The sequence below is a fragment of the Stylophora pistillata genome, chromosome 1 (genome assembly GCF_964205215.1).
Source record: "Stylophora pistillata chromosome 1, jaStyPist1.2, whole genome shotgun sequence".
NCBI classification, from domain to species: Eukaryota; Metazoa; Cnidaria; class Anthozoa; order Scleractinia; family Pocilloporidae; genus Stylophora; species Stylophora pistillata.
Genome location: NC_142519.1, coordinates 27,411,917 through 27,423,451, shown reverse-complemented (window position 1 = coordinate 27,423,451; position 11,535 = coordinate 27,411,917). Strand labels below are relative to the sequence as shown.

Here is an 11,535-nt window from a genome sequence, read left to right as displayed (position 1 = left end):
ACAGCTAGAGTGCTCGGTATTGCATCGAATTTCTCAGGATAAAGGAATCAAGAAATTACAAGGGTATGATGTTAGAGAGAGCGTGGTTTCAGTTACATGACATTACTCTCATCTCCAGCATATGTGAGAGGGATAATAATTCCTTCAAAAAACTGCAAAAATGTTTAAAATATGGCTAGTGAGCCTTACTACTTTTCCAACATTCAAAACGTTTGGTACACTGGAATGAAAAGGAGGAAAGTGAAGTCAGTTGTTACAGACCAAGCTCTTTACTCCGACGCCATGACGGTGATTCAGGAGTGTGCCTCCTACTAACCAATAGGACACTGTAACTTAGTTACAAGATTTGTGACGTGGATCCGTGGATTACTGAACATGCACGGTATTTCGAGAGGCAGCTGGCCCCAAACTGTCCGAGATCAAAAGTCAAGCATGACTCTGACTTGTCGGACTTTATAGACGCTTGTATCAGGGTAGATGCAGGCTTGAGCTATAAGTTGTCGCAAAAGAGCTCTAAAGAATGAAGATATAATTAGTAGAACGTTTGGCAAGGCCCACCAAAGCACTAAGTCAAAGTACTTTATAAAACCCGGCCTGGGCTAGCTTAACGGTGTCTCGAGCACCCTCAGATAAACTATTGATTTATGTCGCCAACTTTTAATACTCGTAAGAAAGCTCTTGAGAGCTCTACAAAACTTTTTTTTTGAGTAATCAGATCCAAGAAACGAGCCGGTCAACCTTTGTTAAAGGTAAGGAGTATCTTCACTCGTGAGTGATTTAGCAGACTGATCATGAATCCTTTGTCATGTCCATCAATAGTTCCACGTCTAAACTGAGAGCTGGGCGATATATATTTTTTTTTAAGTTCATTAGTGCTAGGTTTTTTTTTTCGGATTATAGGCAAGTTAAACAATTATTTATTGAGTTGTTTGCTTGTTGCTTAGATCAATAGATCGATCCGTCAAATTCAAATACCACTGGTGACAGTTTTACCACTGATTCAGGGATCGTTTTCCTTAACCAGATTCCGTGAACTAGATTTAATCATAGATTTAAGAGATAAAAGGAACCTAATTGTGTTCTACCAAGTGCCAAGGTACTAAATTTTGGTATTTTCGTCGGATTTTCTCTGTCCATGGTGTGAATGTCGATTCCGGGTTGTTATAACCAGTTGTGTGAACCTGCTATGAACCTGCTGCCATTTTGATATTGTCGTGTTCGCTCGAACAAACAGCTTTTAAGGGTTCAATTAAGGAACCCATCATCCCTTTCTTCACTTGACGCTAATTTAGTCCTTCATGCTTCCTAGATGGACTATACGAGTTTGGAGACATTTGAGAAATATTTATTCTCGACAAAATTCAGGTTCTCAATTGCTTCTCTTATTTATCGCAATTAGTTTTGTCTTCTACTGCGCAGTGTTTAAAAATATGTTATTTTTCCGAGAGACGTATTTTGTAAACTTCACTGTTGCACAGCGAGTCGTGAGACAGGCTGATCAAGGAGAGGAATCAAGGAAAAAGCTGATACTGCTTTCCACCCCATATTTTGGACAAAAATGGGTGAATGATCCCTCCTTAGGACCCACTCGTCTGCCATTTGAAGAGGGACACACGACGTTTATGAACTGCGCGGTTTCTAGTTGTCTAGTGACGTATAACAGCAGCAGGATATTAGAAGCGGATGCTGTTGGTTTTCATGCACGCGACATGCCTAAATTTCTTCAGAGTCGCATATCGTCGGAACAGATATGGTTCTATTTTGTTCTGGAAAATCCACAGCACGTACCTATGGACATCAATGGGTTTGCTGGTACTTTTAACTGGACGATGTCTTACAGCCGGGACTCAGAAGTGTATACACCTTACGGAAAGTATATAACTTTAGAAAAGCCCTCTGAGAAATATCCCACAGCTAAATATCTCACAGCTGGAAAAGATATTAAAGTTCCTTGGTTGGTTAGCAACTGTCAGGCTACTGAACTATATGACTACGTTATGGAATTACAAAACTACATCGATGTTTCCATATATGGTTCATGCGGCCATTTACGTTGTCCTTGGAAACGTGGTTCACCTGTCTGCCACGCGTTGCTAAGGCGACACAAGTTTTATTTGGCGTTTGAAAACGGTAACTGTCCTGATTACATGATTGAAAAATATTGGGAAAATGCGATTGACAAAGATATTGTACCTATCGTTATGGGCGGAGCCGATTATAAGGACCTCGCTATTCCAAATTCCTACATTGATGTTCGAGATTTTGATTCTCCCAAACATCTTGCTCAGTATTTGCTTTACTTAGACGCAAATGACACCGCCTACAGAGAATACTTCGCTTGGAAGAAATTTCATAAACGTGTAGCAACGAACCGTGCCTGTGTACTGTGCAAGCAACTTCACAACCAAACTCTGTACGCCATTCCAAGGGCTTACGAAGATATGAGGATCTTTTGGGACAAAAAAAAGTGCAAAAAACTTGGCTTGTTAAAAAAAAGAGTCTTCGCGTATTAGGTGAACCACACCATTTAGAAAAGCTTCGTTATCTAATAAGTAAAAGTTATGGTCAGTGTCGTTCATAATACACAACGGCAAAATTAATCAACTTGAAGACTTAATTTTAGGGGTCTTTGAAACGTCCAGGCGTAAACATAACGAGGAGCACCGAAGTGTGAGCTAGAGTTCAAAATAGCAGTCGGAACGTTTAACACACTTACCAGCGATTTTTCCCCAAAAAACAGAAAATATTATGCTTATTGATAGTCCAAATGAAGTAAAAGTCACTGTCATGTGTTGGTGAACACTATATATCAGACAATCAAGCAGCTAAGAAATGTTTTAAAAGCTTTTAAGGAACGTAAACGAGTATAAAGTTTCGAAATTTGCAGCGCGCTACAGGGTATTTTTGTTTTCAGTATTCAGCGTTCTACGTATTTGTTCAATCTTGAAACATGCGTCACATTACCAGGTTTATGTTTCTACAAATACACACTACCTTAAATCAACATGTATTTTCCGCCAAATTCTCTTTAATGTCGTTTGTAAAGCCTTCTCGCAAATTAAAGTCGGTGCTTGACAGTACGGATTTCCTCTGCCTGTGAATGAAGAAGCGCGACAGGTTTGTCCAGACAAGGTTGTATGTTTCACGCTTGAACAAACCCTTAAAAATTGAGTTGTTCACTATGCTTTGTTAGAAAGGGAATTGCCACAACGAAAAATTTCAATAAAAATAAAGATTTTGATACTGAAATTATTTCAACAGTTTAATCATGCTGAGTGTTGAAGTCATGTGCTGACTGCTCATTTATTATTGACAGCCGGTAAAAAAAATAAGCTTTCACTAAGGCCTACAAATTTTCGCTAAAAGATGAAAAATTATTTTGAACCCTGGTGAGCAATATATATGTTTTTTTTCAAGCCAGCTGCTTTGATCAAATTTTGTTTCCTATTTTTGGATGGAAAGGCTACTTACTCCGCACAAGAATTTTTGTTTCAAGCTTATTTTTGCAGGATATTTTTTTTCTGAACTCATCCAGCCCCCCTCTAAAATCAAACGGTTTAGTTCGATCGTACTCAGACTTCAAATGTGATGTCGACAGAGAAGCCAGCTGCACATACCCAGCCAAAAATGATCCACGTACCCGCCCCGGGGGGTTTCCATCACATACTCAAGTATTATGATTTTTATACTTGCAATGGTTCTACTTTCTATCTTTTTTTGACACCTAGGTTTATTGATAGCAACTTAACAAGTATATATCTCTTTAATACGTTGTCGAAGAGTCGGCCACAGGGGCCCTTTGATTTTACATGTGAAGATCCGTGAGGTGAATAGATCGTGGGTTTGAAACTCTAGCAATTATGACAGGCATTAGCATCCATAGTGATAAACTTAACACACATTTGGAGCACCTGCAAAGTTCCCTTTCAGAACTTGTAATTTAAAATTTGTAATTCAAAAATTGAATTAAAAAATTGCACACTCATCACTCGTCTGCTTGATGTTGTACTGATATTGTAAGGATAAATTCTGTCGTGTTCATTCATAGTAGTTTAGGGCTTAAGGCTTCAAAAATCACGGTGCTCATTTTACTGCACTTTACTTCCATGTATTAAGACGGAAAAATCCTTAACTTAAATTTTCATGTCCTCGCATTTCCCGTATAATGTACCAGCATTTGACTGAGTCAGCCTGTTTAAGACGATATCGTTACGATAAGATTTATACCTTTATTTGACTGATAGCAACTGGCGTGCCGTGTTTAATGGCGTTTGGAATTATCATGGCTGGATAGGGCTCAGCGAGCTGATTACTATCTTCGTTTTTTCAATGACTAGGCGATTGGCTAAGAAGTCTGAAAACAACGGAAAGCTTATTTTTCTGGTACTCCCTTTTACATGAATTTTGAACTCTAATTTGAATCGTCTTAAGAACAGCACAGTTAGCAACACTAGTTAGCAGTACTACGCTTTAGTTTCACTCGCGTAAGCATTATTAAACATAGGATCATAGTCATAAAAAAAATGTTAGGCTATTTTCCTAACAGTATGATCGTTTTGTAATATGTGTCTCGGCGTTCCCAGCACCTTTAATAAGCAACATGCACACCCCATATAAATATCATCATGATTGTTATGTCGCTAGCGGAGATCCAGCTTTAATAAAATAAGGAAAGGTACAATAACCAGGATTGAAATGTCAATTAATCGTTAATCGCTTCCTGCTAAAAATAAAAATAATAGTATTGCATTTGAAATTGTCCTCAGTATTCAAAGGTTGTATGATTTACATATCATGAGTATGTTCATGAACCTGGCTCAAAATCGAAGCCGGTACGAGTCACTAACTGCTAAAGTAATCCCTACTTAGAAGGGAGTTTTGAACAGCACAGAGGGCAGGAAAAAGAACCTTCAAAGTACATAATGCCTCTAATTACGAACTTTCAGAAGCAAAAAGTGATTGGCAAAGAAAAAGGAATTTAATACAAAGGTTTTAATCAACTTGAAACATTCAACTGATAAGCAAGGGAAAAAGACTTAATCGGCAAACAGAAGCCTGTCAAAAGTTATTTTGAAAGTTATATTTATTTTTCTCCTTCCATAATCGATTGAATGGTATTCATACTTTTGGTTGATAATTCCAGTTTTTCAGCAATTTTTAGCTCGATCAATGGAAAGACTAAAGGTGTCATGTCGGATATTTTATATGCTAATAGGCGCCTATTGTGAGCTTTACATTTTGCGGCATCGTCTTGTGTTGGAGATCAAATTCGAGTGATTTTGTGATGATCCAAAGTAAGGAAACTAATTAAGAATGATGTCTGGAGCGGAACATACAAGGGTAGGCATTCTTTTATGTTGTGTCTTTTTTCGCTCTTAACCTTCGCAACGTTCTGATCGAGGAAGGTGTAATATATTGAGCACCCTATGGGTCATAATTATTTTGTATGTACCCAGAGTGCATTGCAGTAATAAAATTGTGTCGAAGTGGCCATGTTGTTGTGACCTCGTGGCTCTGTTTAGCCTAACATAATAGCAATATACTACATCTCGGCGACGAGGATCGGTCGTTTTTCCACCTCATTTATTAGTGTAAGGCTTTGGGACAACGCTGTGTGTGTTGTGGCGTAAAAGATGGCCGGCATTAGTGCGAGCGGATTATTTGAACGTGTTGGCGACTTCAACGTTGCCCGCAAAACGTTTAGTGCCTACGTCGAAAGGATAGAAATGTTTTTTACAGCCAACAACATCGTGGGGACAACAGGAGAGGGAAGCGCTGCCGCCAACCAATTGGTAGCGAACAGAAAACGTGCTATTTTCCTTTCAGAAGTGGGGCCGGAGGGTATATTCAACCCTCAGCAATTTGTTGGCGCCTGCAAAACCGAAAGATGTGTCCTTCACTAACATTGTTCAAATCGTGGAAAGGCACTACAATCCAAAACCGCTTGAAATTGCACAAAGTTTCCATTTTGGCGTCAGAAATCAAAAGTCTGACGAATCGGTTAGTGATTTTATGGTGGCCTTCAAGAGATTGGTGGTCCACTGTAATTACGGCGAATTCCTCAATCGAGCGTTACGAGACCGATTTGTATGCGGACTGAACAATCCAAAGATACAGAACAAACTACTAAGCACGGTAGACCTCACGTTCGAACAGACTTGCAGTATTGCCAAAACCATTGAGATGGCGGACACGAACACCCAGGAATTTCACCCTTCAAGCAGTGAAACTGTCTAACTGTTAAACAAGGGAGTAAAAACACTGAAACGAAAAACACTGAACAATTGTCATGCCATAGGTGTGAGGGTAATCACTCAGGTCAGTCTTGTAAATTTAAGTCAGCAAAATGCTACAAGTGCTCCAAAATTGGGCACTTATCTTTTGATTGCCGCAGTAAGGATGAAAAGTAAAAGGGTAAAGTTAATAATGTCCAAGCTTCATACTTGTACAATGATGAAAGTGAGAATGATGAGTTAGGAATTTATTCTTTGAATTCACTTAACCAAAATATGCAAAATCATAACAGATATACTATAGAAATGAAGATTAATGGCAAACAGTGTATCATGGAGTTAGACACAGCTGCAGATTTCTCCATAATGAGTAGAAGTGAATATCTAGATAAGTTTGTAGACAAGCCTCTGTCTCCTTCTAAAGTATTACTGAAGACATACACGGGTGAATTACTTGATCACTGTCAGAACGGGCGTATAAGCCAATGATCTGATAAACTTTGCTGACAATGTGATTACTTCCCAATGCTAAATTCAGCTTATGGTATAAGTAGCTTTTTTTTCCGAACTTTCTTTATTTAGTGACGTAATAGCGATATGGATATACTTAGATCTCTGCAGACAGTGTCCGAGTTCGATTTTCTGGTGGGAGACATTTTTATGTATTAATTTATTTTATTAAATACATTACCCCCTTTTTTTTCTAATGCTTTAGATTAACAAATTTCCAAGGTCTTACCGTCTAGCGTAATTGAACCGTTCCGCAGTTGTTGATAAAATCTTAAACAGCGTACTTAAGCTTTAATTTTTCACATTTGAAGGCAAATATGGTGAGAACCTGTCACTTGTACTTGGTGCTTTTACAATGGATACATTTGCTGTGTAGGACATCAAACAGACTTCGTCATTTTCACACGAAAGACAACTAATTAAGACTTTTTCATCATCTTGTCTCACGCTGTTCACTGAGTTATCTATCACAACTAAATACAATTTCCTCCATGCACTGTTGAGTAGGGTCACTAAGAAAAAAAAGAGGTTGAAGAGTTTTTTTATCTCATTAGAATCTTGTGTATTTACAAATAGATTTAGATCGTATTTCTAAGATTTAAATCGTGTAATTATCAGTCTTTCGAAAATAGAAGACCACCTGGAAACAATATTCATTACTCACAGAGTTGTTAATTTCTGAAAGACAAAGCTTCATTTCCCCTGTCTACATTCAATCGCCTTAAAATTTACATAGATTTTTTATGGCGTCATCCCAAAAAGTAATGAAAAGTGCGGAATAGGGAGAGATGCTCCTCTTTTCGTCGTTAAGCTTTGAAATCCGTCTTTAAGGTACTTTACTCTCTTGCTTTAAAAACCAGGGCTTGACCTCTTGAAACAAACCTTACAATTTTTAAAATGATAAGCCTAAATACAAAATCCTGAATAGAAAGATCAAGGAGGATTGAATGGAGTCTCGATGTCTAGTCGTACATACTCCATAAGAAGCAAAATGACCTTTTTGCACACGAACTATAGGATTTAAGTCTCGTGCCCGGGTCTTGGCAATTTCAGTCACTCGTTCTTTGGTTGAAGCTAATCCCCTCCGGGATTGTTCTGTTCAATTACCCTCTCAGACGCCAGAGCACTTCTACAGGCAGTTTAATTCCGTCGCCTACATCGGCTGAAAGTTGCACTCCAAACAGCTTTAAGCGCCTGTCTGTACTGCGGTATTCTCCACGCGTATAGAAACGGGTTTGCAGCGCAGCTGACGCACAACATCGATATTGACAAAGCTCTTGTTACTTCAAAAGCTAGCTCGCTACAAACATTGCTTTCTTCCTGGAGACACTCCTCTCCCAGGTTAGTGACAATTAGGTAAGGCATAAGTGATATGAAGAGCACGACTATGACCAGAATAATTGTCAAAACGATCCTTTTCTCCGATCGGATGTTCCGAACAAAAAAGCGCCTTCTCCCACCACTGTCCTGATGCAAGATCGTAGCGTTTCTTGAATATCGACGGAATTCAATGTAAGTCGCTGTGTAGACAACGCAAAGTATAGCCAGTGGAGCTGTCGTTTGAAGATGAAGATCCACCAAGTGGAGTATTTCTTTTGATATACTTGTCCAGTGCGATGCTTCAAATAGTCCGCAAAAAAGCCATATTAAAATATTACACATAACGACTCTTCTGACTGTTATAAGCGATTTATACCTCAAAGCAAGCTTAATAGCAAGAAATCTATCCACTGATAACGCCACGACCGTAAAGATTGATATTTTTGTGCAAGTATCAGATGAAATCCTAGAAATCTTGAATAGGTTAGGTATCTTAACTCCACATGGAAGGCAAAGCATGTATGTTGCGTACAAAGGTTGCACGAAAGCTCCCCCAAGAAAATCACTTAACGAAAGGCTTGCAACGAAAAAGGTCGTGGGGCGCGCTCGGAAATAATTATACGGATCTTTGAAAAGAGTCACAAGAAGAACACTGTTTGTTGCGAATGAAACTAAGCCTAACAATGCGCTACACACTCCTGCCAAAAGTGCCACTGGTGCTGTTGCGTCAAAATGTCCTTGTTCATCAGTCTCGATCATTATTAACACCGATGGCGACTGCTCAAGCTTTTATGTAAAAACTCTTGATTTGATGATCAATGTGGCTGAGGTTAACTAAAAAACAGCGTGGTCACATGAAAGGCAAATGGTTTTGAAGCTACGCTAGCATTTTGTAACCTGCGACACCTTTCCTGAAAGATAAACTTCAATATCTGATTTATTCATGCAACACCAACAAATAGCATTACCGATAAAATCTCTCCTACGTCTGGTGAAACAGGATAAATCCTTTTTGACTGTCTTTATTGTAACCCATGTACATTAGTTACTTGGTAAGTATACGAATGGACGAGGGTCCAATTACAACAACGGTCGGGCATGACGTTACGCTTGATGAATATGACATGGTTTGCACTAAATGTTTGGACAAAATTCCGTTCCCAAGATAAGAATAGACAGTCATTGGAAACTTGCGCTGAATTACTCAAGAAAAATCTCAGTTAAAGTTGAATCATTTCAATTAAGGGCAGTAATCACTAAAGCTCCCTTGACCTATCCAGTCTCTCAGTAGCTAAGTCGATGAATACTGAATGATTTCTAAGTAAAAAATATAAAAGCACCCGAGATAGTAAAAGGAAATGAACACTAGAATATTCATCCTCATGCATAGCTAAAAAAACGGTTATTATGATCTTTGATTGAAAGCATCACTAAACCCACGTAAACAAGCGCACTTTAGTTGTATTTCCAACTGCTATCCTCAAGCACAATCTAAAAAAGATTTCGATACGCGTCTACAATGTGCTTCTTTCTAAGCTGGTGTATTCTAGAAGCCGAACCAAAAAGGTCAATTTACCCGACACTTCCTTTTAAATGTTTATGAAATTTTTGGTCATGTGTGCCAATATTTTTTAAACAAAGCATTTTAAAGGACGGTGAGGCACCGAAAAAGACACAACATAAAAAAAATGCCAACCCTTGTATTTTCCGATCATAACATCATTCTTAATCAATTACGCAGAAAGTGAATCAATCGAAATGCTCTCATTTTAAAATGGAATAGAGAAGAGTCAATAATATGTTTGATTGAGTGCTATTTTTTTAGTGCGATTTCTATGATAATCGCTTTCTAAACTGCGGAAATCTCCTTGAAGTCGTTTTCATTCGCATTTCATTCATGTCTTTTGTTTGCTAAATGCAAGATCATTTCTGGATTAGTTTATTTATTTTCGGTCATCAAAAAATCGCTCGAAATTGATCTCCAACAGCAGACTATGCCCCCTATTAGCATATAAAAAATTCGGCATAACACTTTTAGTCTTTCCATTGATCGAGCTAAAAATTGCTGAAAAACTGCAATCATCGATCAAAAATATGAATACCATTCAATCGATTATGGAAGGAGGAAAATAGATATAGCTTTCAAAATAACTTTTGATGGGTTTCTGTTTGCCAATTAAGTCTTTTTCCCTTACTTGTCAGTGGAAGGTTTCATGTAGATTAAAACCTCTGTATCAAACTCTTATTTCTATGCCAATCACTTTTTGCTTCCGAGAGTTCGTAATTAGAGGCGTTATGTAGTTTGAAGGTTTCTTTTCCTGCCCTTTATGCTGTTCAAAACTCCCTCCTACTCTTGCAATTAGTGACTCGTACCGGCTTCGATTTTGAGCCAGCTTCATGAACATACACATGATATGTAAACCATAACAATTTTAAATACTAAAGACAACATGAAATGCAATACTATTACTTTTATTTTTCGCATGAAGTGATTAACTGACATTTCAATCCTGGTTATTGCACCTTTCGTTATTTTATTAAAACTGGATCTCCCCTATCGACATAACAATCAGGATGATAACTATACCGGGTGTGTACGTTGCTTATTAAATGTGATGGGAACGCCAGGACATGTATTACAAAACGATCAAAGTGTTAGGAAGAAAGCCTAACATTTTTTTTAAGACTATGATCACATGTTTAATATTGCTTATCGAACCGTGTTCCTGATTATGATCATCATTACTAGATTAAAACTAAAGCGTAGTACTGCTAAGTAGTGTTTGCTCTGCTGTTCTTAGGACGATTTAAATTACAAAATAGAGTTCAAAATTCATGCAAAATGGGGGTTTCACAAAAGTAAGCTTTCCGTTGTTTTCAGACATTTTAGCGAACTGCCTGGTCAATGGAAAAAACGAAGATAAAAACCAGCTTTCGTGTAATTTAAGATCTCCGAACTTTTCATGTTCTTCATTTTAAGAAATGATCCTCGTTCGCTGTGCCCTACCTAGCCATGATTATTTCAAACGCCATTAAACACAGGCAGCCGGTTACCAGCGGTCAAATAAAAATATAAATGTTATTGTAACTATATCGTCTTAAACAGGCTGACTCAGTCAAATGCTGGTTCATTATCCGGGAATTACGAGGACATGAAAATTCAAGTTAAGGATTTTTCCGTCTTAATACATGGAAAGAAAGTGCGATAAAACGAGCACCGTGATTTTTAAAGCCTTAATAAAATAAGCCCTAAACTACTATGAATGAATAAGACAGAATTTCTCCTTAAAATATGAGTACAACATCAAGCAGACGAGTGATGAGTATACAATTTTTGAATCACAAATTTTAAATTACAAGGTTTGAAAGGGAAATTTGCAGATGCCCAAAGATGTGTTACGTTTATCACTATGGATGCTAATGCCTATCGTAATTTCTACAGTTTTGAACCCGTGATATCTTCACCTCACGG

The 11,535-nt window shown here is 38.0% G+C and overlaps 2 protein-coding genes and 1 pseudogene across 2 annotated transcripts; 2 read left to right on the top strand and 1 right to left on the bottom strand.

The window, feature by feature from the left end:
* Positions 1 to 27: 27 nt before the first annotated feature.
* LOC148741928 (core alpha-(1,3)-fucosyltransferase-like) lies at positions 28 to 4,003 on the top strand. Its single transcript, XM_088747024.1, has one exon. It carries the CDS (start codon positions 1,299 to 1,301, stop codon positions 2,511 to 2,513), a length of 1,215 nt encoding a protein of 404 aa, XP_088603150.1. The 5' UTR covers positions 28 to 1,298; the 3' UTR covers positions 2,514 to 4,003.
* A 1,483-nt stretch (positions 4,004 to 5,486) lies between these two features.
* LOC148741927 (uncharacterized) lies at positions 5,487 to 6,652 on the top strand (annotated as a pseudogene).
* A 716-nt stretch (positions 6,653 to 7,368) lies between these two features.
* Positions 7,369 to 9,158, bottom strand: LOC148741926 (adrenocorticotropic hormone receptor-like). The gene has a single exon (XM_088747025.1). The coding sequence runs from the start codon at positions 8,820 to 8,822 to the stop codon at positions 7,884 to 7,886; it is 939 nt and encodes a 312-aa protein (XP_088603151.1). The 5' UTR covers positions 8,823 to 9,158; the 3' UTR covers positions 7,369 to 7,883.
* Between the last annotated feature and the right edge of the window lie 2,377 nt (positions 9,159 to 11,535).